This window comes from Podarcis bocagei (assembly GCF_964188305.1).
Source record: "Podarcis bocagei genome assembly, chromosome: 2".
NCBI lineage: Eukaryota > Metazoa > Chordata > Lepidosauria > Squamata > Lacertidae > Podarcis > Podarcis bocagei.
Window position 1 is genome coordinate 14,771,443 of NC_138126.1, and position 25,230 is coordinate 14,796,672.

Below are 25,230 nucleotides of genomic sequence, written 5' to 3' on the forward strand. Positions count from 1 at the left end.
TTCCTTCCACAGTGGGGACATTGGTTTCCGGGTAGGAGTTGATCATGGTGAGGGTTTGCCAAATATGTCTTCCTCTTAGCACGTTTCCCCCTTTCGTCCTAAGTTTGAGCATCTTCAAAGTCCATGACACCTTTGGTAAAGGCTGTTCTCCAATTGGAGCGCTCACAGGCCAGTGTTTCTCAATTGTTGGTGTTTATACTGCATTTTTTTAGATTTGCCTTGAGACAGTCTTTAAACCTCTTCTGTTGACCACCAGCATTATGCTGTCCATTTTTAAGATTGGAATAGAACTAAACACCTGTACTTTCTGTTACACCCTGTGCCAACAAATCAAGGTTTTGGCCTCAGTTTTAAAGCGCTCTGCCTCTGCTCCCTCCCTGCTACTTTCATTCCGTACAAGTTCCTGCTGCCTCTAAGTGTCCTCCTGTCTCATTTCAGTGCCTTGTGTGCTATGTACATCTCTCCCCCCTTCCAGGAGTAGCTCCTCCGCGTGGCCTGCAGTCGTCGCAGGTGACAGAAAACTCCATGACCTTGGAGTGGGAACCGCCAGCCTCTCGCCCTGACAGCTACATCCTGAGCTACGTGCCTCTGGTTGCCTCTCGGCCCGCCCAGGCCGTGAAGCGTGTGGAACTGCCTGCAGCACCTGAAAGTGTCACCCTGGACGAGCTGGAGAGCAGCACCCGATACCGCATCACCATGTTCGCCCGCCAGAGCGGCGAGAACAGCCGAGCCACCAGCATCATCGTCAGCACAACTGGTACGGCCCCGGGAGTGGCGGCTGGAAGCTAGGGTTGCCCCTTGTCTCAGCTGGGGATGCGGGAGGGATTCAATTTGTACCGAAAGGCAGACCTACCTAATCCACACTTCCCGAAACAGTTTGCGATCCAGAACGCAGCAAAGGCAAAGGGAAGCAGAGCGCTCTTCCGACTGACCCACTCCCATTCCTGTTTTCAGTTCTGCAACCTAATGGGATGCCACCACTAAGTGCTTGATACCTCTAGTACAAAACTGATAGAGAAACAGGGCCGGGTTTCATAGTCCATGCCATCTGCTTCCCCAACATGCAAATCAATCCACATGCGAGGCTAGCAGGTGAGCTTATGGGGCCACAGGTTATGCCACGTGGCAAGAGATTAAGGGAGAAGGATGGTTCAGGATGAGCAAAGGAGGCAGGTTTGCATTAAAATGTGAAGCTGACATTCTCAGCTTTCTGAAATAAGTGCATGAAATGAAACTCAGCTATCTTTCGAAATCTACAATTCTCCAAGGACTAAAACCTCATGGTGAAATGGAAGAAATGGTCATAACAAAACTCAACAAATGTATCCCTAGGCCCAGCGATTCTCCATTGTTACTTCCTAACTCCTTGCTAGGACTAGCGCATACCTTAGCTTAATGTGGATTGTGAACCTCTTGTGTCTCCTTTGAATCCCCCACGTCGTTCTCCTCCAACTTCTGCTGTCCCCCATTTTCTCCTCCCTAAATTTGGAGATTCCCTATGCGATCGATGCAGCTCTCCTATTTGGATTTTCAAAGCATGAGGAATCTCTGACTTTAGGGGGGAGAAAGTGTGGGATAGCAGCAGTAGGAGGAGAACACCACATGGACAAGGCCTGCATGTCCATCTGTCTCCAGCCTAGACAACAAAGGTGGTGAAAAGGAGGCTCAGCAGTGGAAGACAACTGAGGCACCACCCCACCAACTTAGAGCAACTGAGGCACCACCCCACCAAACTCATTCTGCCCTCAGCCAGTGCCCAACTGCCCACCTTCTTTCTTAAAACCAGTCCAGGAGGTAATCCCTGGCTGTCACCTTCCTTCTCCTTTAAGCCCAGCAATGCCCCTTGAAAAACTCAGCTCAGCAAGAAGGAGGATGGAGGCAAAGCTAGGACTAGTTGGCTCTACCTTCCATTGGCTCTGGCTCTTGCCTGTCATTGGCTATGGCTCCGCCTACTGTTGGGCTTCCCTGCCTTCCGTCCCACTAGACCCAAAGGGCACCCGTCCCAACAGCCATCCCTCGGGGGCAAAGGCTGCCACTGCCTGCTTGCTCGTTGGGTCTTAACCTCACAGGCAGGCAGGTGGCAAGAACAGTGAGCAAGGAGGACAGCTACAGCGAGCAATGACGGCAGTGAGAAGGTGGACTCTTTAAGGGGAATCAGGGTGTGGAGGGTGTCCTGGAGACAGCATGCCAGTAGGAAACAGCGTGCCAAAGGGTAACGGCAAGATGAATATGAAACTGCCCACATTCGGTGCCTCTCATCTTTCACCATAATCTTTTCCCCAAGTCTTTTCTATTCAAGTATTATTACCATCTCATTATTTCCTTTTGACAGCTGCAGTGGTCAGAAGATGGCGTCCCTTTCTCTCCCACACCCCCTTGTTCTTCCCTTCTCTTGACAGCTCACAGGTCTCTGGAGATCCAACGGACGGAAAGGGCTACAAGGGTGATTTCTGAGGAGAGCTCAAACTAACTGCCTCGCTTTTATTGCAGCTGATGTGAGAGCTTGAAGGAAGGTTCCCAAGAAGGGGTCAGCAGCGCGCATGTCTCTTCTGTGGGGTGCCAACTCCATTGCAGGCTGCTTCAGAAGTGGTGGATGGGTGGGAAACCAGGGATTTTCTTACCAATTGGGGATCTACCTCTGCAATTGATTTACTACTTCCCATGCATCCCATCTCCACAGTTCACTTTCATCCCCTCCTTTGCTGTAACTGCCTCAATTTTTGATCCCACCAGCCCCAGCTCCGAGCCAGCCAGTCCGCCAGTACTCCACACCACCCCCCTCTTCTTCCCACCGAAGGCCTGACTCTTCCTCCTCTGGGCCTGGAGCCGGTCAGCCAGGCAACAGGCCGCAGCCAGGCCGTATCCCTTCCAACGTTGCCAAAGCTAAGGAGCTTTTCATGAAGAAAATGACCGAGAACATCTCGACCAAGCTCTCCCCGTACAACGGGACCCTCCTCGAGCGTTTGGAGAGCTACCTCCGCACCATAAACTTCCCTCTCCATGGTAACCGGACAATACAGAGTGTGGCCAGGGACATATACATCTATCTAATTCTCCGGAAGCCAGAGGAGGTCATAGAGAGTTTCAAGGACCGGCTTGATAGAGAGACTGACGATCTGCTTCAGAAAACAGAATCCCCAACTGCGAGAGGCAGCTACTCCCACTCAGACCATCCCAAGCCGGCGGTAGTAGGCAGCTCCTCGGGCAGTATTGAGGTTTCTCTGGACAGCGTGAGAGGGGTCTCTGACAACGTGGTCATCCTCTACCGCAATACGGGGACTGGAGAAGTAGGGGAGCTAGTGGTGCCTGGAGATTCCTCCAGAGCAGTTATCACCGGATTGGATCCTGGCACAACCTACCATGTGGAAATCCACGGGGTGCTGAAAGGACGTTCCTCTAAGTCATACTCCTTTATAACTGCCACAGGTACCAGGATGGGTAGGACGTCCGTCTCCCAGGGTGGTTTGCTATCTCCTTCTTGCCTGTAATCATACAATCACATGCCTCGTCCGTGTTGCCACCAAACTGAATCTGTGTGCCGTCCAGACATGTGTTGCTTTCGCATTCTCCAGAACAGGAGTGGGGAACCTTTTTTTTTATAAGTCTCCATTCTCAGACCAAACAAGCAAGAGGCATTGTATTACATTTCAAGGACCTCTTCCAGCTAGTTGAAAAGACTTGAAGAGAGGGTGGAGCGTGACTGGCAAAGGTTGTGGCCTGGGGAAGAGTGTGGCCCTGGGAAAGTTCTGAGGGCCGGATTGAGGAGGGTAGAGGGCCCCATTCCGCTCACAGGCCTGAGGTTCCCCACCCCTGCTCCAGAAAGTCGTTCAGACAGCGTCCTGCTAATTGTTTTCTCTTTTTCCTAATCAACAGCTTTCTTGACTTCCTCACTCGTATCGTTCTTCACGCCAATGTCACAGTGTCCACCAGCTAATTATCTTCTTCTTCCTGAAGCCAAATAACGCAATCACTTGCAGCTCCCGGAATTTTGTCCAGTCTGTTTTTTGTGCTACACACTGCTTCTTGCAGTCACTGTGTTTGCCTTTGCTCCTTGTCTGTGTTGCCACAAGATCGTCTGAATGTCTGTGAACCAAACTACGATAGCCTTTGGAGGGGATCTAAACCCAAAAACAAAACAAACAAACAAGCAAAAAAACAGTTGTGGTTGGACTCCAACTCCCATGAGCCCCAACCAGCATGGCCACAGGCCAGCGGGATGATTCAAGCTGTAGTCCAGCAAGGCCTTGAGGGGAACCCCCTGCCCTATGAATTTGCTTGCAAACAAAGGAGTATTTATAGGCTTCTTGATAAAAATGTTTATGATGATCCCCGTCAAGTATGATGCTAAATATACATGATGTTTGGAGAGGAAAACAGGGTGACTGAGAAGGATTTGATTTAAGTATTTCATTGCATTTTTATTCTGCTTTTCTATCTAAAACACCAGCTTTGTCCAAACCTTCCCTTTTATCCTCTACAACCCTGCTTGGTAGGTTAGACTGAAATATAGCAACAGGTCCTAGATCACCAGTGCTCTAAACACAACCTCACACTGGCAGATTATTGTATCTAGTTTTAAGTATTTAGTTTAAGGTTATGCCTTGAACATTTATTAGGAAGACCCAAAGAGTTCTCTCTTTAAAATAAAAGGGGGGGACACCCCTCCCCCCAAAAAAACTTCACAATTTTTCACCTTTTGAATTTTGAAATTCCACTGAACTCTATGTTTCTGCGAAATGTTGTTTTGGCACTACTTCTTCTCTGTCACGCAATTTATTTATTTATCTTCCATTGCGCACCCTTTTCCCAGCTACAGTCACGTGCTGACCTTGGTCAAGAGTATCTCTGGATACCTTTGTGTTTAACTGCTTTATTCTTCCTCCAGGCAAAGCAGTCGTCCCGAGCTGTTGCCTTCATGTCGCTTCTGTGTGGCTGAAAGATTTCTCCCTCAATCACACACTTTCTTTTGCAGCAATGTTGGCTTCCACCACGCACCCATCAAACCAGTTCACGTAGCTGCTGTTCCCACCATCCACTGCTCAACATCTCTATGTGCCCACCTTGAAATTAACTGGGATGTTTGAGTGGGGTGTGCGTGCGTGGTTTTTTTCAAGCAGGTGCTCTCTCTGATTGGGTGAAGAAGCCATAGAGGAAATGATTGGGGTTCTATCCAGTACCACAACGACTTCTGCCCATGTAACGGGACTTATTTTCCTCTCTCCATGTGCCTCATTTGCCCCCATTGGGGAGGGACAGGGAGTCCCATTGCACAGATGGAAGTCCTTGTGCTAAAGGGATGATTTTGTGGGATACAGCCCTTCTCTCACCCCCTCTTCTTGACGGGGTCAGCTCTGATACAGGTTTGGCTAGCATACTTCTCCACTGAACAGGCCCCTGCTCTCCCCTAAAATCAGCATTCTTGATTATAATTAAAACAAAGTTATGTTTGGGCATGTAATTCTTAATAAAATTTATCCTCATTCAAATTTTCTTGGCAAATTAGGTCTAGGGTGAAAGTGGAGGGTGAGTTTAGTGTAAATACTCTCACCCATTGCAAAAAAAGAAAACAAAAAACGCACAGCCCTACAAAAAACCCTAAAGCGGTATATACATTTTGTTAAATAAAATAAATAAATAGCACAGGGCCTGGAGCCCTCTTGAGATGTGCTATCAGTGACCCATGCCCTAAGTATATGGACTGCCACATTCTTTACTAGCTAAAGCCATCACATAGCCTTCAAGGGCAGCCCACTGCCATAGAGTACATTACAGTAGTCAGTATGCCTTTCACCCCTTATTCCATGCCCAGGGAATGGGGAGGTATGCTAGTTGGAGTAAAGCCAGGGAGGAGGAGAAGAGGTTGCAATTTTCTCACCCAACATCTCTCTTTCTTCAGCTCCAGGATCTCCTTCAGCTGCCAAGACCCAAACTTTCCCTAGATTCACCACAAAAAGCCCTGAAGTGCCACTGCGGGACCTGACTGTGACGGACATCTCTCCGGACAGTCTCCGTGTGACTTGGTCGGCCCCACCCAGTTCCTTCCGCAGCTTTTCCCTTCAGTACAGGGACCCCAAATCCAGTGCCCCACCAGGGGAAATCAGAGTACCGGGGACAGAGAGGAGCGTCACCGTGATGGGTTTGACCCCCAGAACGGAGTACGAACTGGAGTTAAGTGGGGAGAAACCTGATGGGAGCTACAATCCTCCTCTAACTACAAAGACATCCACAGGTACATCGCTCTGGGCTCCCCAAATTGAGGACGCTGCCATATGCAGAGTCAGATCATGGCTCCGTCTGGCTCAGTATTGCCTACACTGACTTGCAACAGCTCGCCAGGGTTTCAGTGGGCAATCCCAGCCATGCAAGGGAGCGAACCAAGGACCTTCTCCATTTAGAAGAGATGCTCTAGGCATGAGCCACAACCCTCATTTACCCAGCTATATTTGATCACCTTTCTTTTTTTCTAGGCCTCCTTTACTTTGTTTCAGAACCTGCACAAAGACGACTTCATAACACCTCTTATAATATTTCTGACACAAACCAGGAAGTTTTGTAACTCACTAACTCCCATATTTCTTCCAGACACATATTTTGGGGTTCAGCAGCCCGCTTCTCTGTTCTGGTGTGATAAACACCATTCCCCCCCCCCCATTCCATTTTGCAGGATTCTGAGATGTTGGCGGTTATTTATCATGAGCTGCTTGCTGGGTGTGGGATGGGGGTCGGGCAACACTGAATCCTAAGGCGTAAGGGAAGGTGGTCCCCACAACCATTCTAGAAGGTTTCCTAGCAAGAGTTGCCACGTTGATTAGCCTCTATACTGCTGCAGTAATTAGTTACGTTTTATATACTGTATTTTGGTTTTGTATTTTTTTAATATGATGGAAACTGCCCTGAGATCACTTGCGTGTGATGAAGGATGGTGCCACACACACCCTTGCAGTGGTGTGCTGTGACTTGAGCGCCTGCTTTTAGCATTACGGCACCAGTTTCCTGGAATCCTCTTCCCATCAAAGTGAATCAAGCCCCAACGTGCCCGTGTTCTTTCAGTGTTATATTGTTAATCTCCCTTTCCTTCCAACTCCTTCCCAAATTAGGCTGCACACACACCCTACTTTTAAAGCACATCTCCACACCTCCAGTATTCTGGGAACTATAGTATACCCATCACAGAGCTATAATTCCCAACAGCCTTATACATTCCCCAGGCTTCTTGGGGGGACATGATGTGCTTTCAATATTTCTTCTTCTTCTTCTTCTTCTTCTTCTTCTTCTTCTTCTTCTTCTTCTTCTTCTTCGGCGATCACTCGTGGCCGAGTAAGTTTGTCTTCCATAAACACGGTTTTAACAATGAGTCCGTAAGTGGCTGTGGAGGCCAATTCTGGATCCACACGTCCTTCCACAGTGGGGACACTGATTCCCGGGCGGGAGTTGATCATGGTGTGGATTTGCCAAGTGTGCCTTCCTCCTAGCACATTTCTCCCTTGTTTCCATGCAGCCTTGATCTGTTTTATTTCTACAGTTTTCAGTTCTCATTATTAATGCTTCGGTGCTGTGTTGTGATCTGTGTTGTACATTCTATATCTGTGTACTGAAGAACATAAGATGAGCCAGCTGAATCAGACCAAAGGCCCATCAAGTCCAGCATCCATCCTCTTTTCATAGTGGCCAACCGGATGCCTGTGGGAAGCCTGCAAGTGAGATATGAACACAACAGCACTCTGCCTACCTTCGATTTCCAGTAACTGGCATTCAGAGGCAATGAGAGGCAATGAGAGGCAGAGCACATCCATCATGGCTAATAGCTGTTGATAGCCGTTGATAGCCTCCCAGAGTGGCTGGGGAAACCCAGCCAGGTGGGCAGGGTATAAATAATAATCATAATTATCATCATCATCATCATTATTATTATTATTGCCTTGTCCTCCATGAATTTGTCTAATCCTCTTTTAAAGCCATTCAAGCTGGCGGCCATCACTGGCTCCTACAGACACCGCTTGGGTAGTTTTCTGAAAATATAGTGGTGTAGAAATCTGGAAATCAATGAATTAATGAATGCAACCGATAACCTACTGTGAAATAAACTTCTTCAGTCCTGAGGAGGCACTGGACTGTAGCCAAGTTGCTCTTGGCTGGGCTCATGGATAGTGTCATTATACAGTTTGGTCATTAGGTGGCACCAGACTTGGTTGTGTAAGATAGAACACGAAACAGTATTAAAACCAGCAAGAATTAAAAACTGCAGAAATAAAGTAGACTTCTTCTGGGTAGGCTTGGTAAAATAAAATAAAAATACTTGGGGATTAGGATAGTTGTATTTTCTCCCATCCGCTTACTTCTTTTCTTCTTAAGAGTTTGGCAGCCGTCATCCTCTCCTCCTCTTGTTCGTTTTTCAGCCCCGGCACCAGCCCTGGAGAAGCCCACTTTGGGGCACCTCTCCGTCTCGGACGTCAAAGAGAACTCTGCCCGCCTGTCCTGGGATGTCCCCACGGGGACCTTTGACTCCTTTTTGATCCAGTATAAAGATGCTGAGGGCAAGCCGAAGAGTCTGCCCGTGGACGGAGGATCCCAGGAGGTCACCATCTATGACCTAGCGCCTTCCCGAAAGTACAAGTTCAGCCTTTATGGACTCGTAGGCCGCAAGAGACATGGCCCTGTTTCCACGGAGATGGTTACAGGTGAGTGATGTCTCTCCAGAATGTTGGTTGGCATGCTTCTTTATTTTTAGAGTTGAAATGAGTTTGGGGTAGGAGGAGGAATGCTGAGCAAATCCTAACTCAAATTGGCTTGCAAAAATAAGTCGCCATCACTATCCTGGACTCCTTCAGGGGGAACACCAGGGTGTTTATAAATTTATAAATTAAATAAACCCTTCCCTTCAGGTATGAGTGTTGTTGCTTTTGCAGCTGAAACAGTGCCATCCATGCAAAAGAGGGACGTGGCAAGGTTTGCAGAAGTAACCCCACAAAAAGTTAGTGGGGGGGGGGCATATGGAGGAACTCTAAAAAAGCCCAATGAGAACAGTTTTGTTTGTAGCTAATGCTAATTATACTCAGAGTTGAACCATTGAAGTTAAGAAACATAACTAATCTAGGTTTATTGATTTCAGTGAGTCTACTCTGAGTAGAATTTAGTTGGATACAATCCATGGAATGCTAACTATTGGGCAGGGGTTAAACAGAAAACTGTGTAGGAAAGGGAAGGGAATGGATTATTCCAGAAGGGGAGTAGGTGGCTGGCTGGCTGGCTGGCTGGCTGGCTGGCTGACCAGCTAACCATGCCCCTTCCAGAATAATCCATGCCAGGACACTCCACACCACATTTCATTGCAGGTCCCATTTGCTTATATACCTTAAAAAAAAAGAAATGTCAAAGCCAGATACCCACCAGAGGCAATGTTATTTCTGTGCAGAAACAAATGAGGCAGATTTTCCAACAATTATAACCATGCCTTGCCAATTTTGTTGCATCAGATTGATGATGAGTACATTATAAATTGTTGCGCTGAAATTTCTCTCTTCCACAAATTACGTATTCCAACGTTCCCAGTTATGCAGACCGTTGGATCCATCTGTTTTTCTTTCTTTTAAAAGTGCATTTGAATCAGTGGCGTAGCGTGGGTTGTCAGCACCCAGGGCAAGGCAAGTAATTTGCGCCCCCTAACCCATGGATTTTAGCACTCGAGTGCGAGCGAGCGCCCCCCAGATGTTGTGCAGTGCCCCATGCACCCCCCCATGCTACGCCACTGGGGCTGGGTGCGAGCGAAGGAGCCAAGGACCCTCCCCCCAAAGGCTCAGCAGGAATTTATTAAATTTATTATTTGCGGAGCCCCCGCGGGCCGAGGCAGCCGAAGCCCCCTCCCCTCGGGCGCTTCCCCGCCCCCTCCTCTCCTTGGGCTTGTTGGGATTCGCAGGATACTGGATAAGTCTGCAGGCTTCAACAGGATGATGCAATACTCTGCTGGGTCAGAGTGACTCAGCAGGAGTGTGATTAGTGTAATTGGCTATAACCTGTTTTAAAAAGGAAAGCCTGTTTAACGGGGTGTGGTGGTTGTGCTGTAGTGTGGTGGTGCTGTGGTGGAGAGTATTCGTTTGTAAGTACTCTGCTTGGACTGTTTCATTTGTAAATGCCTGTATATAGCTCACATTAAAAAGGACTGCACTGAAAAACCTGGAACTCTTAGTGTTTCGCTGAAAACGCCGCGTGAAATACGCGACAGGGCTGTAGGTGGAGCTCCAGATCCGGGCTTGGCGAGCGCCTCTCCTCCTCCCGGCCGGGTCCAGGGGCTTCCAGCCGTGCTCCGTCCTCGCCCCCCCCCTCGCCTGAGACTTGCGCTGAGAGCCGGAGCCAGCGGCGCCCCCTTCTGCCGGGAGACCCTCGCCCGCCCGCCGGCTTCCTCTCGGAGGGTTTTGGGGAGCGCAGGGCGCAGCGAGGCCCCTCGGAGCTCTCCTCCCTCCCAGTCGGCAGAAGCAGCCATCGCCTGTGACTGGGCCGAGGGGATGGCGGCCGTGTGCGGAGGCTGCCCGTGCCCGGCCAGGCATCGGTGGCGGCGTCGGCGCTGCTGCAGCGGCTGCTCCTCCTGCGAGCAGTGAGTGGAGCGCAGCCGCAGCGGCGGCGGGGGGCGCGCGCGCGCTAGGGCGCAAGGCTGGCGGTGGCGGCGGGGAGCCCGGCGGAGGAAGGAACTTGTCCCTTCCCTTTGGACTCGCGCCCCCCCAGATGTTGCGCCCGGTGCAGCCAGCACCCCTGGCACCCCCCACGCTATGCCACTGATTTGAATTGGCATATTATTATCTACAAAGTAATTGACAATACTTCAGTTTTATAAACCGATCTTCATGGCCGGAAGTCAAAAAAAGAAAGCGTGAACATTTCTAAATTTTCAGAAGTAATATTCGGAGCCTGAGTTCCGCCCTGTCTCAGATTTGCAAAACGTGCAGACGTTAATTCAAGGCAGCCTAATCTGCTGGAATCTCTGCTGCTTTTGAAATGCTCATGTAATTTCCAGGCCTTCCTAACTTTATCCAGGTCCGTAATTCTGCAGAAACACAGACACCTAATATGTGGTACTGAGCACAGGATTAAGAATGTAAGAGCCTGTCTGCTGGATCAGGCCATGGGTGCTATGCAGCATGCATGGCCCTGGCACTGAAATTTGTGGGTGCCCAGCCAAATTCATGTGTAGCACCCTGCTTGTGGTTAACGCTTAGCTGGAATGAAATATTCAACGCAGCAATAGAGAAATTAAAATAATTATTTATTTGTCAGACAAATAAATGAGAGGCACAGTGGTATATGGTTACCAAGCTCTGGCCTGCCTCCTGCCATTATGGCCAGCACTTATATTCCCTTAATCCAGCCCCCTTTGCTCCTCCTTTGGCTGCCTCTGTCCAATCAGCCTGGTTGGATTTCCTATTGGCTGATTGCTATAACCAATCCTAAAAGATACACCCATATCCTCCTGTCCTTATATGGAACACAAAGAGCTATATATTGTTACATCTATAAATGACAAATAAGTAGTAATATATCTTACATGTGTCTCAACAAGGAATCTTAATTACCAGCTCACCTCTTGCCCTCCTTGCCCTATTGCCTTCTAAAACAAATGGTTAATCTTAAATTTTTATCTTAAACATATGTCAAGGATCTTGAGTTTCACATCAACATTGAAAGATCTCCTTCATTTGAAGGTTTCTAAACAAATGTCTGACAGCTTATATATCAGGACAGCTCGGATGGCGTCTTCCTGTCTGGCAGGGGGGCTAGACTGGTGGCTGACTTAATTTCAGGATAAATACAACTCTTACAATTATATGAAATAAGAATTTAGCATTTGTTAAATCCTTTGCATAATTACATCTATGCCAATACACTTAATACACAACACAGGTAGCCTCTTAAAAGGAATAAGGTCTTTGTAAAGTAGAAAAGGGAACTCAGTAAAAAAAGGAACACAGTAAAAAACCGCTTTAAAAGAAGCCTCTTCAGTTTAACACCCCCCCTTCAGCCAGCTGCTTTTCCCAACATTTATTGCCCTCTAACTCTCTCAGTTTAAGAAAGAAACAGCTTTAAAAAGACTTCCCAAAAATTGCTCTCTTTCTCCATTTGGTCTTTAACCTTAGAAAGAAGATCTAGCTCATTTTACTGGGAGGCACATTGGTATTATTTTACTATTTACTCATTCCTAATTATGTTTATCTCTGCCCTTTTTTATCTTCTGTAACATGTAGGGTCAGTGTCCTTACTCAGTCTGTAATTCCAGCTTTTACGACTTTGAGAATTGTTTTCTGCTATAAATCAAGGGGCCCCCTTGTCTAGGAGGAAAACATTGCCAGTGTTTTCTTAAGCAGCTGGTCTGCCTGGCATGAAACTTTTGAAAATCTAAGCCCTCTCTTTAATATACAAGTCCTGATCAAACATTAATAAAATGCAGGCTTATGCCTGATGCCTCACATGGGGAATTTTGTGGGTGCTCAGGCACCCAGGGGGTTGGCACCTATGCATTCAGAGATGTACCACTTTTGATTTTAGAGACAGCATGTAGCCAATATGACAAATAGGTCCTGATATTTTTGTTTTCCATGAATCTGTCTAATCCCCTCTTTAAAGCCGTCCAGGTTGGCGGCCACTGCTATACCCTGTGGTAGCAAATGCCACTGTTTAACTCTGCCCTGTGGAAGGAAGCACTTTCTCCTTGAATATCCAACCATTGAGAGAGAGCGAGAGAATGCCATTTCATTTCCATTTCATTCCCTGCCCTGGAGTGTTTATTGGATTTCAGGAAATTCAAAATGGCTGCCACCATCAAAATGGCTGCCTCTGTTGCCGCTCAGTCTTATAGAACCAGTACACATTTTTACAGGGTGGGCGGATCATTTCCCTCAATAGCTTATTTTAGTCAATAGGTGCTGTGTTAATCATACGCCTCCCCAAAAAGGACAGTGATAGAAGCCAGGCGTGTTAGAAACACAAAGTCAAACTGTGCCGTTCCAGTCAGTCCTGGTTTTGAACCTGAAATGCACAGGGAGACTTTAGTTGCATTTAGATTTCTTTGTTTCCTTTTCCAGATAGAAATGTCTTGTAAAAGCCCAGAGATGTTTTACTTGAAAGCAGGCCCAAAGGTTTAAAAACTATCCCATCATGGTGTTGCTTTAAAAAAATATATATATCCAGGAGGAGGGAGGAATGAGAGAGAAATTGTCCATGTCCCATGTATGCCTAATCTATAGTAAGCCCTACTGAGTTCCATGGGATTTACTCCCAAGTAAACATGGCGCTGATGAGTTGGCAAAATGGTTTGGCCAAAGGAAAAGTAAGCTGAGGACAAAGTACCTCTTCTAGGCCCAAGGGTGTGGGCAGCAGAATACAGCTGTATCTGTGAAGAAGCTCTGACCAAAAGGCAGGAATGGAATTTTTATGACTCAAAGTTATTACACTGGGGTAACAGAAACCCCTTTCAGGTCAGGCCTGTGGTCTGAATCCAACATTTGTGGCCCTGGGAGTGTCAGATGTCAAGGAAATACTATCTGACTTTTAGAAGACATCTGAAGGCAGCCCTGTATAGGGAAGTTTTTAATGTTTGGTTTTTTTACTGTGCTTAATATTTTAAATTTGTTGGAAGCCTCCCCAAAGTGGCTGGGGCAACCCAGCCAGATGAGCGGCATATAAATAATAAATTTTCACCATCATCATCTGAGCTCAGCTCTCCAACTTTCTGTCTATATCCAAACTCTAAAGACAGTTTCCTCCTCACAAAATTCATCATGCCCTCCAACATTTTCCCAATGAAAATAGGGGTGTCCTATTCTATAACAACAATGTTACTATTTAAACCCCACCCATCTCACTGGGTTGCCCCAGTTACACCAGGCAGCTTCTAACATATATAAAAAACATAATTAAACATTAAACTTCTGTGTGGAGAGCTGCCTTCAGATGGCTCGGGATCAGATAACTCCATACCCTCCAACATTTCCAATGAAAATAGGGTCATCCTACCATAGCCTCCAACATTATTCTGATGAAATTAGGGACATCCTAAAGGAAAACGGGACATTCTGGGATCAAATCAGAAACCAGGACAGCTTTTGTAGCTCCAGGGCTGTCCCTGCAAAATACGGACACTTGGAGGGTCTGATTCATACGAAAGGATGGGGTTTGGGGTATGAGGTTCTGCTTTCTTATATCATTGGATTTTTCTGCCAAGCATAAGGAAAATTTGCTGAGGAGATAAGATAATGTTCCTATCGTGTACAATTTCCCAGAGTTGCTTCTTCTTGAATAAGTCGGCAAACTTCACAAAATTTTGCTTTAATCACCGTTTCTCTACAGCTCTGGCCCAGTTCTTCCTAGTCCCACCCTGACAAACTTTACTGCGCTGGTTATCTTTCAGCATAGCTCTGCTCATCCTCCTTTTGGTCTTATTTGCTACACTTCTATTAACACACAAAATAAATATCCGCAAATACATAATGTATAAACCATTATAAAAAATAGCACAGCTATTTTTGGATAGGGGGGGAGGAGAGAGAAATATGGTTCACGTCACATTTTGCGCAACTAATTCTGACTTATATATACAAACTGAAGCACAACTATCTTTCAAAATATGCACTTCTCTGAATTTTGTGACGCAGTTCTCCAAATCATGTGTCCAAAAAGAATAGTATACCAGGCCAAGTGTGAACAAAGATGGGAATAACATATAAAATGCATTGATTTAGCCCTGTGGGATAGCTCAGTTGGTAGAGCACGAGACACTTAATTTCAGGGTCGTGGGTCTGAGCCCCATGTTGAGCAAAAGATTTCTGCATCGCAGGGGGTTGGACTAGGTGATCCTAGTGGTCACCTCCAACTCTATGATTCTATGATTCAAGGGGATATTGCTTGCAATTTATCACAACAACAACCACTCAGTAACTTGGAGCAGGGCTTCTAGTGCAACTGCCCTTTTTCAGTGGAATAGCATATGACAGGTGCCCCATCAACATTTTCCATAAACAACTGAAGACATTAAACAACATCTTTGTTCCGACAGCCTTTCCTAGATGGATAAATAGTCTATACCAGGGGTGGCCAACTCCCAAGAGACTGCAATATACTCACAGAGTTAGAAACTGGCAGTGATCTACCCCCTTTTTTGGGGTTCGGGTCAAAGTTGTTGAGATTTTTCCAGGCAGGAGGTAAAATGTTGAGCTTTTTTTAGGGGAGCCACAGTTGTTCAGCTTCTTTGGGGGGAGCCGATGATCTACCACAGACGTCCAGTGATCTACCAGTAGATCACAATCTAGCTTTTGGACATGCCTGGTCTATACCACTGTTAGGGTTTTTGTCTTGTTTTAAATTTATTTGCTGTATTTGTGTATTTAACTGTTTTTTAATTTTCTTATACGGAAATCACCTTGAGGAGATTGCTTTAAAAGTAATAATAATAATAATAATAATAATAATAATAATAATAATAATAATAATAATAATTTATTAGACTTGTTAGTCTATTGTTACCAAAATGTCTCCGATGTATGTCTTGTGCAAAATTGCATGCAACAATGTGAATATTAGGAGTGAAATGCACAAAAATGCTGATTATTTTTTTTTGCAAGTTGATGTGGAAATATGGAGAACTGAACTAAAACCTGGAAAAACGAGAAACTCAGAAAAATCGACACTGGCAGATCCATCCTTAGCTCAGTCCCAGCACTCCCTTAAAAAAAATAAAATTCTTTGCTTCTTTGCTCTCTAGGCAAAGTCCCAGCCCCAGAAAAGAAGCCAGAGAGAGAAGTGACAGCTCCACCCAGCCTGGGAGAACTCTCCGCCTCAGATATCACCAGCAGTTCTGTCCGCCTCTCCTGGAGTGTCCCCTCTGGGAGATTTGATTCCTTCCTGGTCCAGTACAAGGATGCTGAGGGCAGACCCCAAGTGCTGCCCATGGCGGGGGACTCCCGCGAAGTCACCATCCCTAGCCTGGCTCCTTCCCGCAAATACAGGTTCAATCTCTACGGCATCTCCGGTCACAAACGTCTCGGCCCAGCCACGGCAGATGTCACCACAGGTCAGCAGAAGGCCTGCCATGAACTATAGTATTGTGTTTGCAGGAAGTGGCGTCTTTCCCCCACTCTAACCCATTTCCTTTTCCAGGGCGTAATGTTTCATTTTTGCTTCACCCAGGACGCAACTGTACACAGAATTCAATCTGTCTTTGCATCTAGACAATCAGAGGACAAGTGTGGCTGTTACCCCACTTATCTGGGTGTAAGCCCCCTTGAATTCTGAGTAAGACTCATTTAGGATTGTGCTGTAACATGCTTTCACCTTCTCCGAAGCCCTGCATAAGTTTTGTTTGCTGAAAGTGCTCTTTTAAAAACCAGTGACCTTGGATTATATGAAACGATGGGTGCCACCTATCCACATAAGCACTCCTGTGGCCTTTTCAACAGGCGAAACGAAAATAAACACCCAGAACAAGGGTTGACATTCAAGGTGCATCTTATAGCGCAGTCCTAGATATTCAGCTGCTTTTCCCGCCATGACCAGGAAAGCAGGCATAGAAACATTATGTGTGGATCTCTAGGCCTATTGAGGGCTGCTGCTGCTGCTGCCTTTTATTATATTTCGTCTTGCTTCCCCATAACAGCATCACGGGACGAAGAGCCTGTACCTGAGCCTGAACCGGAACCTATCCTTGGTGACCTCTTAGTCTCGGATGCCACCAGCAACTCTGTCCGTCTCACATGGAGTGTCCCCACTGGCAGCTTTGACTCCTTCTTTCTCCAGTACAAGGACCCCGAGGGCAATGACCAAGCCCTGACCGTAGACCAACATTCCCGCGAGGCCATTGTTCCTAATTTGGTTCCTTCCCAAAGATACAGATTCTTCCTCTATGGAATCTCTGGGCCCCAGCGTCTTGGACCTGTCTCAGCTGATGCCACCACAGGTTAGCACAAGCATTCAGTACACGTACAGTGGTACCTCGGGTTACATACGCTTCAGGTTACATGCACTTCAGGTTACAGACTCCACTAACCCAGAAATAGTGCCTCAGGTTAAGAACTTTGCTTCAGGATGAGAACAGAAATTGTGCTCCGGTGGCGTGGCAACAGCGGGAGGCTCCATTAGCTAAAGTGGTGCTTCAGGTTAAGAACAGTTTCAGGTTAAGAACGGACCTCCGGAACGAATTAAGTACTTAACCCGAGGTACCACTGTATATGTCTTTTCTAACTGGCAGAGCTTTCGTCCTGTTTCTCCTTTTGGGATGGCAAGATCAGAAAATGATGGAGCCACAATCTGAATCCGGAAACTTTGGAACGCCATCTCATTCTGTGGTGCTACGAGCGCAGTGGATTCATTTTGCGATTTTTTTCACAGTGCATGTCTGCCCATGACAAAATTAAACGAGCAGCAATCCTATTTCACAGCCATTACTAAGGAAACACAGGAACTGTTGTTCTGCTAACGAGCCATGCAAATTGCAGTGCTACTAAGGAGCCATGGTTTGGTGGTTCTGCGAAGGTGTAGGGGATATTTAGAATGGAAATCACAGTATCTCCAGAAAGCTATAGATCTTGGGATGCTTTGGAGGATATTTGCATGGGTTGGTAGATGTGGAAGTCAATGTAGCTAAAACTTTTTAAATTGTTGTTCTTTCAGCTATTATCATTGTTTTTGATGTTTCTCTCCAAGGGCCTTTTAATTAAATTTGACAGATGTCACATGGTTTACGCATGACCTGGAGATGAAACACCCATCTCTAGGTCAGCCAGCTGTTGCAGAGCTCATAAGGAGGGCCTTCTACCTCCGTCTCATCTCTTCCTTCCCCTATCCGTTAGGATGTACATTCTCATCTCTTCCTCCTCTGTTTCGCAGCCCCACTACCAACAACGCCTGCTCCTCAGCCCAGCTTGGGAGAGCTCTCAGTCTCGGACGTCACCACCGACTCTGTCCGTCTCTCCTGGACTGTCCCCACTGGGAGCTTCGACTCCTTCCTGGTCCAGTACAAGGATGCGGAGGGGAAGCCTCAGGCCCTCCCAGTGGACGGAGGTTCCCGTGAGGTCACCATCTCCAGCCTCGTACCTTCCCGAAGATACAAGTTTAACCTTTACGGAGTCTCTGGTCGCAAGCGTCTGGGTCCAGTTTCTACTGACACAGTCACAGGTCAGCAAGGGGAGGTTCTAAAGACCTTTTGCCAGCCATAATACATAGCCATTGGTATAGCTTAGAGGTATATCTGCTGCTGTGTATGCTGAAGGTCCCAGATTCAGTCTCCAACACCTCCAGATAGGGCTGAGAGAGGTTTCTTGCCTCAAACCCTGGAGAGCTGCTAGCAGGCAGTCTGGATACTACTGAAATAGATGGACCAATAGTCCAACTCAGTATAAGCTAGCTTCTTATGCTCCTGAGAACCACCCTGGTAGATCAAATGATTTCTCTCTCTACTACTATCTGGTTCCCCAGCATCGCCTCCAAAGGAGCCCTCAAATGCTCCCAGCCTGGGGGAGCTCTCCGCTTCTGATGCCACTAGCAATTCCGTCCGTCTCTCCTGGACTGTCCCCACGGGGAACTTTGACTCTTTTCTGATCCAGTACAAGGACGCTGAAGGCAAACCTCAGGCGATTCCAGTGGAGGGAGCTTTCCGTGAGACCATCGTCCCCAATCTGGTTCCTTCCCGCAGATACAAGTTCAACCTTTACGGACTCACTGGCCGCAAACGCCTCGGCCCCATCTCCACAGATGCCACCACAGGTCAGCAGCAAGAGTCATTTGGGCTGGATGTATTTTAGTTCTCTTGTTTTCTCAGAGGGCAACAGCGGTGTCAGAAGTGGCTGCCAAACACTCACATTTATTGCTTTCCCAGTGATTTCATAGTCCTTGGTTCCAAGGGACTCCTCTCAGGATACAGTTACTCAATCAGCGTGGTAGTGGGTGAGAGGAGCAATCTTTGTATGTTCTGAGTAGGGACTAGGGAGAAAACTGAAACATTTTGCATTTATTGGTAAATCCAACCAATTCACTTTTTCCAAACCAATACACAAACTGAAACACATTCGTCTTTCGAAATTTGTGTTTCTCCTAAATCTTGTAATACAGTTCTCCAGGTGAGTAATGTGTACAAAAATGAATATACTAAAGATTGCATATAAATGCATATATTACATCTTCCTGTATAGATAAAGTTGCCAGGCTATCATTTCACAGCTCCCTTTGTGGGATTTATAGTGCCACATCAAAATTCTAGATTCACATGAAATCAGAGCGAAGCCCCCATTGGAGAATTGATAGTTCCCTCATCACAATCCTGGATGTTCATGAAGTCAGGGCAGGGAAGTTAGGGGAACAGAAGGCAGGTTGCACAGCACCAGTGGCCACAGCATGGGAGTCAGAATGAAGAAACATTGACAGGAGAAATGTGACTTAAAACAACACTGGAAGTTTGAGTAATGCAAGGTTGATTGATTTAGTGATTGCTTGCTTAAGTTTACTTATAGTATATAATGCTTTCCCACAATGAGCTGTGCCAAAAGCAGTTTACAACAAACACTCAAAACATCAAAATGCAAATATACAAAATACAGAGCATGACAGATTTGACTATCCCTTTGTGACAATGAGAAAAAGTTCTCTAACCATTTCCTCCACATTCTTATGAACTTCTATAATATGCGCCCTCCTCAGTTCGTTTATCTTCTAAACTGCCCACCCAGGAGAGCATTTGTTCAGCAGCATCTACTTCTTTCTGTTCCTCCAGCATCATCACAGGAACAGCCAACTCCTCCCAGCCTGGGGGAGCTCTCTGCTTCTGATGCCACCAGCGATTCCGTCCGTCTCTCCTGGACTGTCCCCACAGGGAATTTTGACTCTTTCCTGATCCAGTACAAGGATGCCAAGGGCAAACCTCAGGCAATCCCAGTGGAGGGAGCCTTCCGCGAGACCATCGTCCCCAATCTGGTTCCTTCCCGCAGATACAAGTTCAACCTTTACGGACTCACTGGCCGCAAGCGCCACGGCCCCATCTCCACAGATGCCACCACAGGTCAGCTTCACTTGATGATCTGGGGCCCTTTCCCAGGATCTATTTTCTGTGTCATTTCATGCAAAGATAGTGGCTGAGCCCACGTGGGGTTCTCTCAGGGACTGTCCAAACCAACCTGGTTCCTGTGACCATCATCTGAGGCCCTTCTTCATGTGCCTCCTTGCCTGGAGGTGTTTCAGAATTCCCACCCTCCTTATTAATTTCCTTCTTTCCTCAGGAAGCAGCAGCGGTGTCAGAAGTGGCCACCTAATAGTCAAACCTATTGCTTTCTCCCTGATTTTACAGTAGCTGTGTTGACACGGACCTCTTCCAGACATTGTATCTGTTCCTTCTCTTTCCTATTTGTCTTTTACTCTTCTCTTTCCCACTGCTGTTGATCCATCTGTACCTTTCTGCACATCCCTCAAAGATACAGTTACATAGTCAGTGTAGCGGAGAGGAGAAGCACCCAAATTGAATCATTTTGCACTTCTCAGTAAATCTCCCCAATTCACACTCTCCAAAGCAACAAGCAGACCCAAACACAACCATTCTTCGAGATTTGTACTTCTCCAGGGTTCACAATGCAGTTCTCCAGCCAAGTAATACATCCAAAAATGTGTGTGCTAGGGGAACATATTTTTTATGTTGTGAACTGCCCTGAGATCTATGGGTGAAGTGCAGTATACAAATTTTAATAGTAGTAGTAGTTTAGTTCTCACTCAGGGTTGGGGAATCTCATTTGGTCTGGGAGCCATATGCGGCCCTCCAGGCATCTCAGTCTGGCCCTTGGAACTGTCCGCTGGACACACAACCTCCCCTCAGGACACACCCCTCACAAGCCTTGCTTTGCAGCCAAGTCTTTTGGCCTGACTTGGAATGTGTCCTTGGACTCTGATATTGCTCTTGCTTGCTTGGGTGGGGGATAGAGAGACATATCTGACTGTATGCAGAAAATAGCCTACTTTACAAAGGCAACATTAACATTCATGGCTCCACCCCCTTTTGCATCTAGCCACACCCACTATTGGCCTGGGAACTTTGGAAGGTTGACCAAAAGAGAATGCATCCCTCAGGCTGGTAACAGAGTCCCCCACTGCTGTCCTACATCTTGTCCCACCGCTATGGGGTTACAATTTCTCTCTGTTTTAGCTGCTGTAGGAACGCCACCAAAGGCCACCACAGAAAAGGTCACCGTCGTTCAGCTCAGCCTAGACCAGCTGTCCATTTCTGACATCACCAGTGACTCGGCCCGTCTCTCCTGGACTGTCCCAACTGGGAATTTTGACTCCTTTCTAGTGGAGTACGAAGACGCAGATGGGAGGCCGCAGGCACTGCCCGTGGATGGGGCTTCCCGCACGCTCACTGTCCCCAACCTGGAGCCCTCCCACAGATACACGTTTAACCTCTACGGACTTTATCATGGCAAGCGCTATGGCCCTCTGTCAGTGGAGGCTGTCACAGGTCAGCAGTGGATGAACTGGCCGACTGGGCTGTGGTCTTTCCTCTCCCCCACCCGGACACACTTTTGTCCTTTCTTCCTCAGGGCACATTGGAAGAAGATGCACCTCAGCCTATGAATTTCTATTCTCTTTCAGGCATACCTTTTGAGCTCTACACCTGAAGGGCCTTTCTTGGGTGGAGGGAGGAGAGAAAAACCTCTCTGCTTGAGTGATAGCCTGGCCCACAGGCAGATACTTACTTTTTACATTCATCGTAACATTGAGCTGAAAGTTCCTTCTCCCCTTCCGTCGCAAACCATTCTCCCAGCCCCATTTGCACTACATTTATGGCAGGTTTGAAGGGGCCTGTGAAGACAGATTGTAGAAAATTTGAGGTGGCATGGGGACTTGCATAGTCTTGCTTCCTTAAATATACAGCACCATGTCACTCCACAATTCCATAGCTACACAGTAGATCAGTTGCTTTGCATGTAAACGGTCCCAGGTTTAATATTGGACACCTCCACTCTGTTTAAAAAAGGAAGATGGAGGAGGTGATCGGGGATTTTTTCTGACTAATGATGGAGATCCTATGACCCTCCAGATGTTTTTGGACCCCAGGTCCCATCAGGCCCAGCCAGCATGGTTGATGGCCTGGGATGATAGGAGTTGTAGTCCAACAACATCTGGAAGGCATTGGGTTCTTCATCCCGGCCACAATTGCTGGAGAACTGTGGAACAGGAAAATCTAGCTTGTTAAACTTCTCCTATCAACTCTAAACTCCGTTAACAAACTAAAAATCCCAGGATTCCTTTAGCAGGGAAGCCATGACTCTGACACTGGGCCTCAGTCGCCAGCGGTGTAACATATTTGCAGCTGAATTTTCATTGTGCCTTATTTTCTTTTAAAAAATAAGATAAAGTTGAAACTGTGGCAGAAATGCAATAAGCTAAACCCGAAACTAGAAAAAGGAGAAGCTGGGAAGAACCAGAAATGACTGCTTTGTCTATGCCTACCAGCATGCATAGCCCCTTTTACATATAATTTAGCTCTCTATGGGTTAGGGAGCCTCATTTGGCCTGGGAGCCATATTCGGCCCTCCAGGCATCCCAATCTGCCCCTTAGAACTATCCGCTGGACACACCCCTCACAAGCCTTGCTTTAGTCTTTTGGCCTGACTTGGATTGTGTCCTTGGACTCTGATACTGCGCTTGCTTGCTTGCTTGCTTGCTTGCTTGCTTGCTTGCTTGCTTGGGTGATAGAGAGATGTGTCTGAGTGCATGCAGAAAACAGCCTACTTTACAAAGGCAACATTGACATCCATTGCTCCACCCCCTTTTGCCTCTAGCCACACCCACCATTGGCCTGGGGACTTTCAGAGGTAGACGAGAAGGGAATGCATCCTCAGGCTGGTAAAAATGTCCCCCACCCCTGCCCTATGTCTCGTCCCACTGCTATGGGGTTACACTTTCTCTCTGTTTTAGCTGCTGTAGGAACGCCACCAAAGGCCACCACAGAAAAGGTCACCGTTGTTCAACTCAGCCTGGACCAGCTGTCTGTTTCTGACATCACCAGTGACTCGGCCCGTCTCTCCTGGACTGTCCCAACTGGGAATTTTGACTCCTTTCTAGTGGAGTACGAAGATGCAGATGGGAGGCCACAGGCGCTGCCCGTGGATGGGGCTTCCCGCACACTCACTGTCCCCAACCTGGAGCCCTCTCACAGATACACCTTTAACCTCTACGGACTTTACCGCGGGAAGCGCTATGGCCCCCTGCCAGTGGAGGCTGTCACAGGTCAGCAGTGGATGAACTGGCCGACTGGGCTGTGGTCTTTCCCCTCCCCCCACCCCGGACAGGCTTTTCTCCTTTCTTCCTCAGGGCGCATCTGCAGCATTGGAAAAACATGTATCCCAGCCTGTGAATTTCTGTTCTCTTTCAGGCATACTTTTTGAGCTTTACACCTGAAGGGGTGGCGGGAGGAGAGAAAAACCTCTCTGCTCAAGTGATAGCTTGGCCACAAGCAGATACTTACTTTTTACAATTATCTTAACATTGAGCTGAAATTTCCTTCTCCCTCTCCGTCGTGAACCACTTTCACAGCCCTGTTTGACATCACCAGTGACTCAGCCCATTTGCCCTCCGCTTATGGCAAGTTTGAAGGGGCCTATGTAAAAGGATTGTTGAAAATTTGAGATGGCTATGAGACTTTCTAGGTTTCAAAGTCTGGTTTGCTAAGGGTCTCCTTACAACTCTCATCTCCCTTAACGAACCAGAAATCCTAGGATTTTTTTAGCAGGGAAGCCATGGCTCTTAAAGGGCCTCTGTCTCCCATGGTGTAAGATATCTGCAGCTAAATTTTCATAGTCTCTTATTTTTAAAAATCCGGAAAAACCCCAAATCAATTTAAAACTGCTGCAGAAATGCAACAAACTGAACATAGGCGTAGCCAAGGGGGGGCAGCTGCCCCCCAGATCAAGTAAAACAATAGACATATTGACCATCACTTCTGCCCCCCTAATAAAAGTCTTGCCCCCCCCCCAACAAACATCCTGGCTATGCACATGAATGTGAACCCAAAACTATAAAATGGAGAAATTGTGACAAACCAAAGCTGACTGCTTTGTCTATGCCTACTAGCATGCAATGCCCCTTTCACATATACCGTATTTTTCGCCCCATAAGACGCACCGGCCCATAAGACGCACCTAGTTTTTTGGGGGGGAAATAAAGGGGAAAAAAATTATTTCCCCCCCAGGTGCGCTGCGCTACACCAGGAGCTTGGGGCGTGCGGAGCTCAGCGCGCCCCAAGCTTCTGCATGCGCGCAAGCAGTCCGCTAGTCTTGGGAGAGCCGCGGGGCTCTCCCAGGGCTAGCGGATCGCTGCGCTACACCAGGAGCTTGGAGCGTGCTGAGCTCAGCGCGCCCCAAGCTTCTGCGTGCCGGCAAGCAGTCCGCTAGCCCTGGCAGAGCCGCAGGGCTCTCCCAGGGCTAGCGGATCGCTGCGCTACACCAGGAGCTTGGGGCATGCTGAGCTCAGCGCGCCCCAAGCTTATAGGTGCGCGCAAGCAGTCCGCTAGCCTTGGGAGAGCCGCGTGGCTCTCCCAAGGCTAGCGGACTGCTTGCGTGCACCTAGAAGCACAGGCTGCCGCCCCAAGCCTCGCGCACCCGGTGGGACCTCCTGCCGGGTGCGCGAGGCTTGCAGACTCTCGCCCGAAGCAGGGGGAGCCCTCCCGAGGGCTCCCCGTGCTTCGGGCGACAGGCTGCCGCCCCAAGCCTCGCGCACCCGGTCCGACCTCCTGCCGGGTGCGCGAGGCTTGCAGACACTCGCCCGAAGCAGGGGGAGCCCTCCCGAGGGCTCCCCGTGCTTCGGGCGACAGGCTGCCGCCCCAAGCCTCGCGCACCCGGTCCGACCTCCTGCCGGGTGCGCGAGGCTTGCAGACACTCGCCCGAAGCAGGGGGAGCCCTCCCGAGGGCTCCCCGTGCTTCGGGCGACAGGCTGCTGCCCCAAGCCTCGCGCACCCAGTGGGACCTCCTGCCGGGCGCGCGAGGCTTGCAGGCATTCGCCCCATAAGACGCACCCCGATTTCCCCTTCATTTTTGGAGGGGGAAAAGTGTGTCTTATGGGGCGAAAAATACGGTAGTTTAGCTCTCTATGGGTTAGGGAACCTCATTTGGCCTGGGAGCCATAAGTAGCCTTCCAGGCATCTCAGTCTGGCCCTTGGAATGATCCACTGAACACACCCCTCACAAGCCTTGCTTTGCACCCAAGTCTTTTGGCCTG

The 25,230-nt window shown here is 47.9% G+C and overlaps 1 protein-coding gene and 1 long non-coding RNA gene across 20 annotated transcripts in view; one reads left to right on the forward strand and one right to left on the reverse strand.

Moving 5' to 3' along the window:
* The window catches only part of TNXB (tenascin XB), a 119,118-nt gene that overhangs the window by 45,220 nt on the left and 48,668 nt on the right, over positions 1-25,230 (forward strand). For 11 of the 19 annotated variants that reach the window (XM_081181696.1, XM_081181683.1, XM_081181701.1 and 8 more), the window contains exons 6-16: positions 476-757; positions 2,734-3,426; positions 5,897-6,229; positions 8,397-8,678; positions 15,743-16,051; positions 16,634-16,933; positions 17,863-18,150; positions 18,451-18,738; positions 19,742-20,026; positions 21,158-21,469; positions 22,933-23,244. In XM_081181696.1, the coding sequence (XP_081037822.1) occupies positions 476-757; positions 2,734-3,426; positions 5,897-6,229; positions 8,397-8,678; positions 15,743-16,051; positions 16,634-16,933; positions 17,863-18,150; positions 18,451-18,738; positions 19,742-20,026; positions 21,158-21,469; positions 22,933-23,244 (3,684 nt within the window). Of the gene's footprint in view, positions 1-475; positions 758-2,733; positions 3,427-5,896; positions 6,230-8,396; positions 8,679-15,742; positions 16,052-16,633; positions 16,934-17,862; positions 18,165-18,450; positions 18,739-19,741; positions 20,027-21,157; positions 21,470-22,932; positions 23,245-25,230 lie in introns of all 19 variants that reach the window. The other 8 variants (XM_081181684.1, XM_081181689.1, XM_081181691.1 and 5 more) reach the window with 6 other exon arrangements.
* LOC308581405 lies at positions 6,650-8,403 on the reverse strand. The gene is made up of 2 exons (XR_014005059.1): positions 8,074-8,403; positions 6,650-7,691 (listed from the first exon to the last, which is right to left on the reverse strand). It is a non-coding gene; the product is annotated as an uncharacterized lncRNA (long non-coding RNA).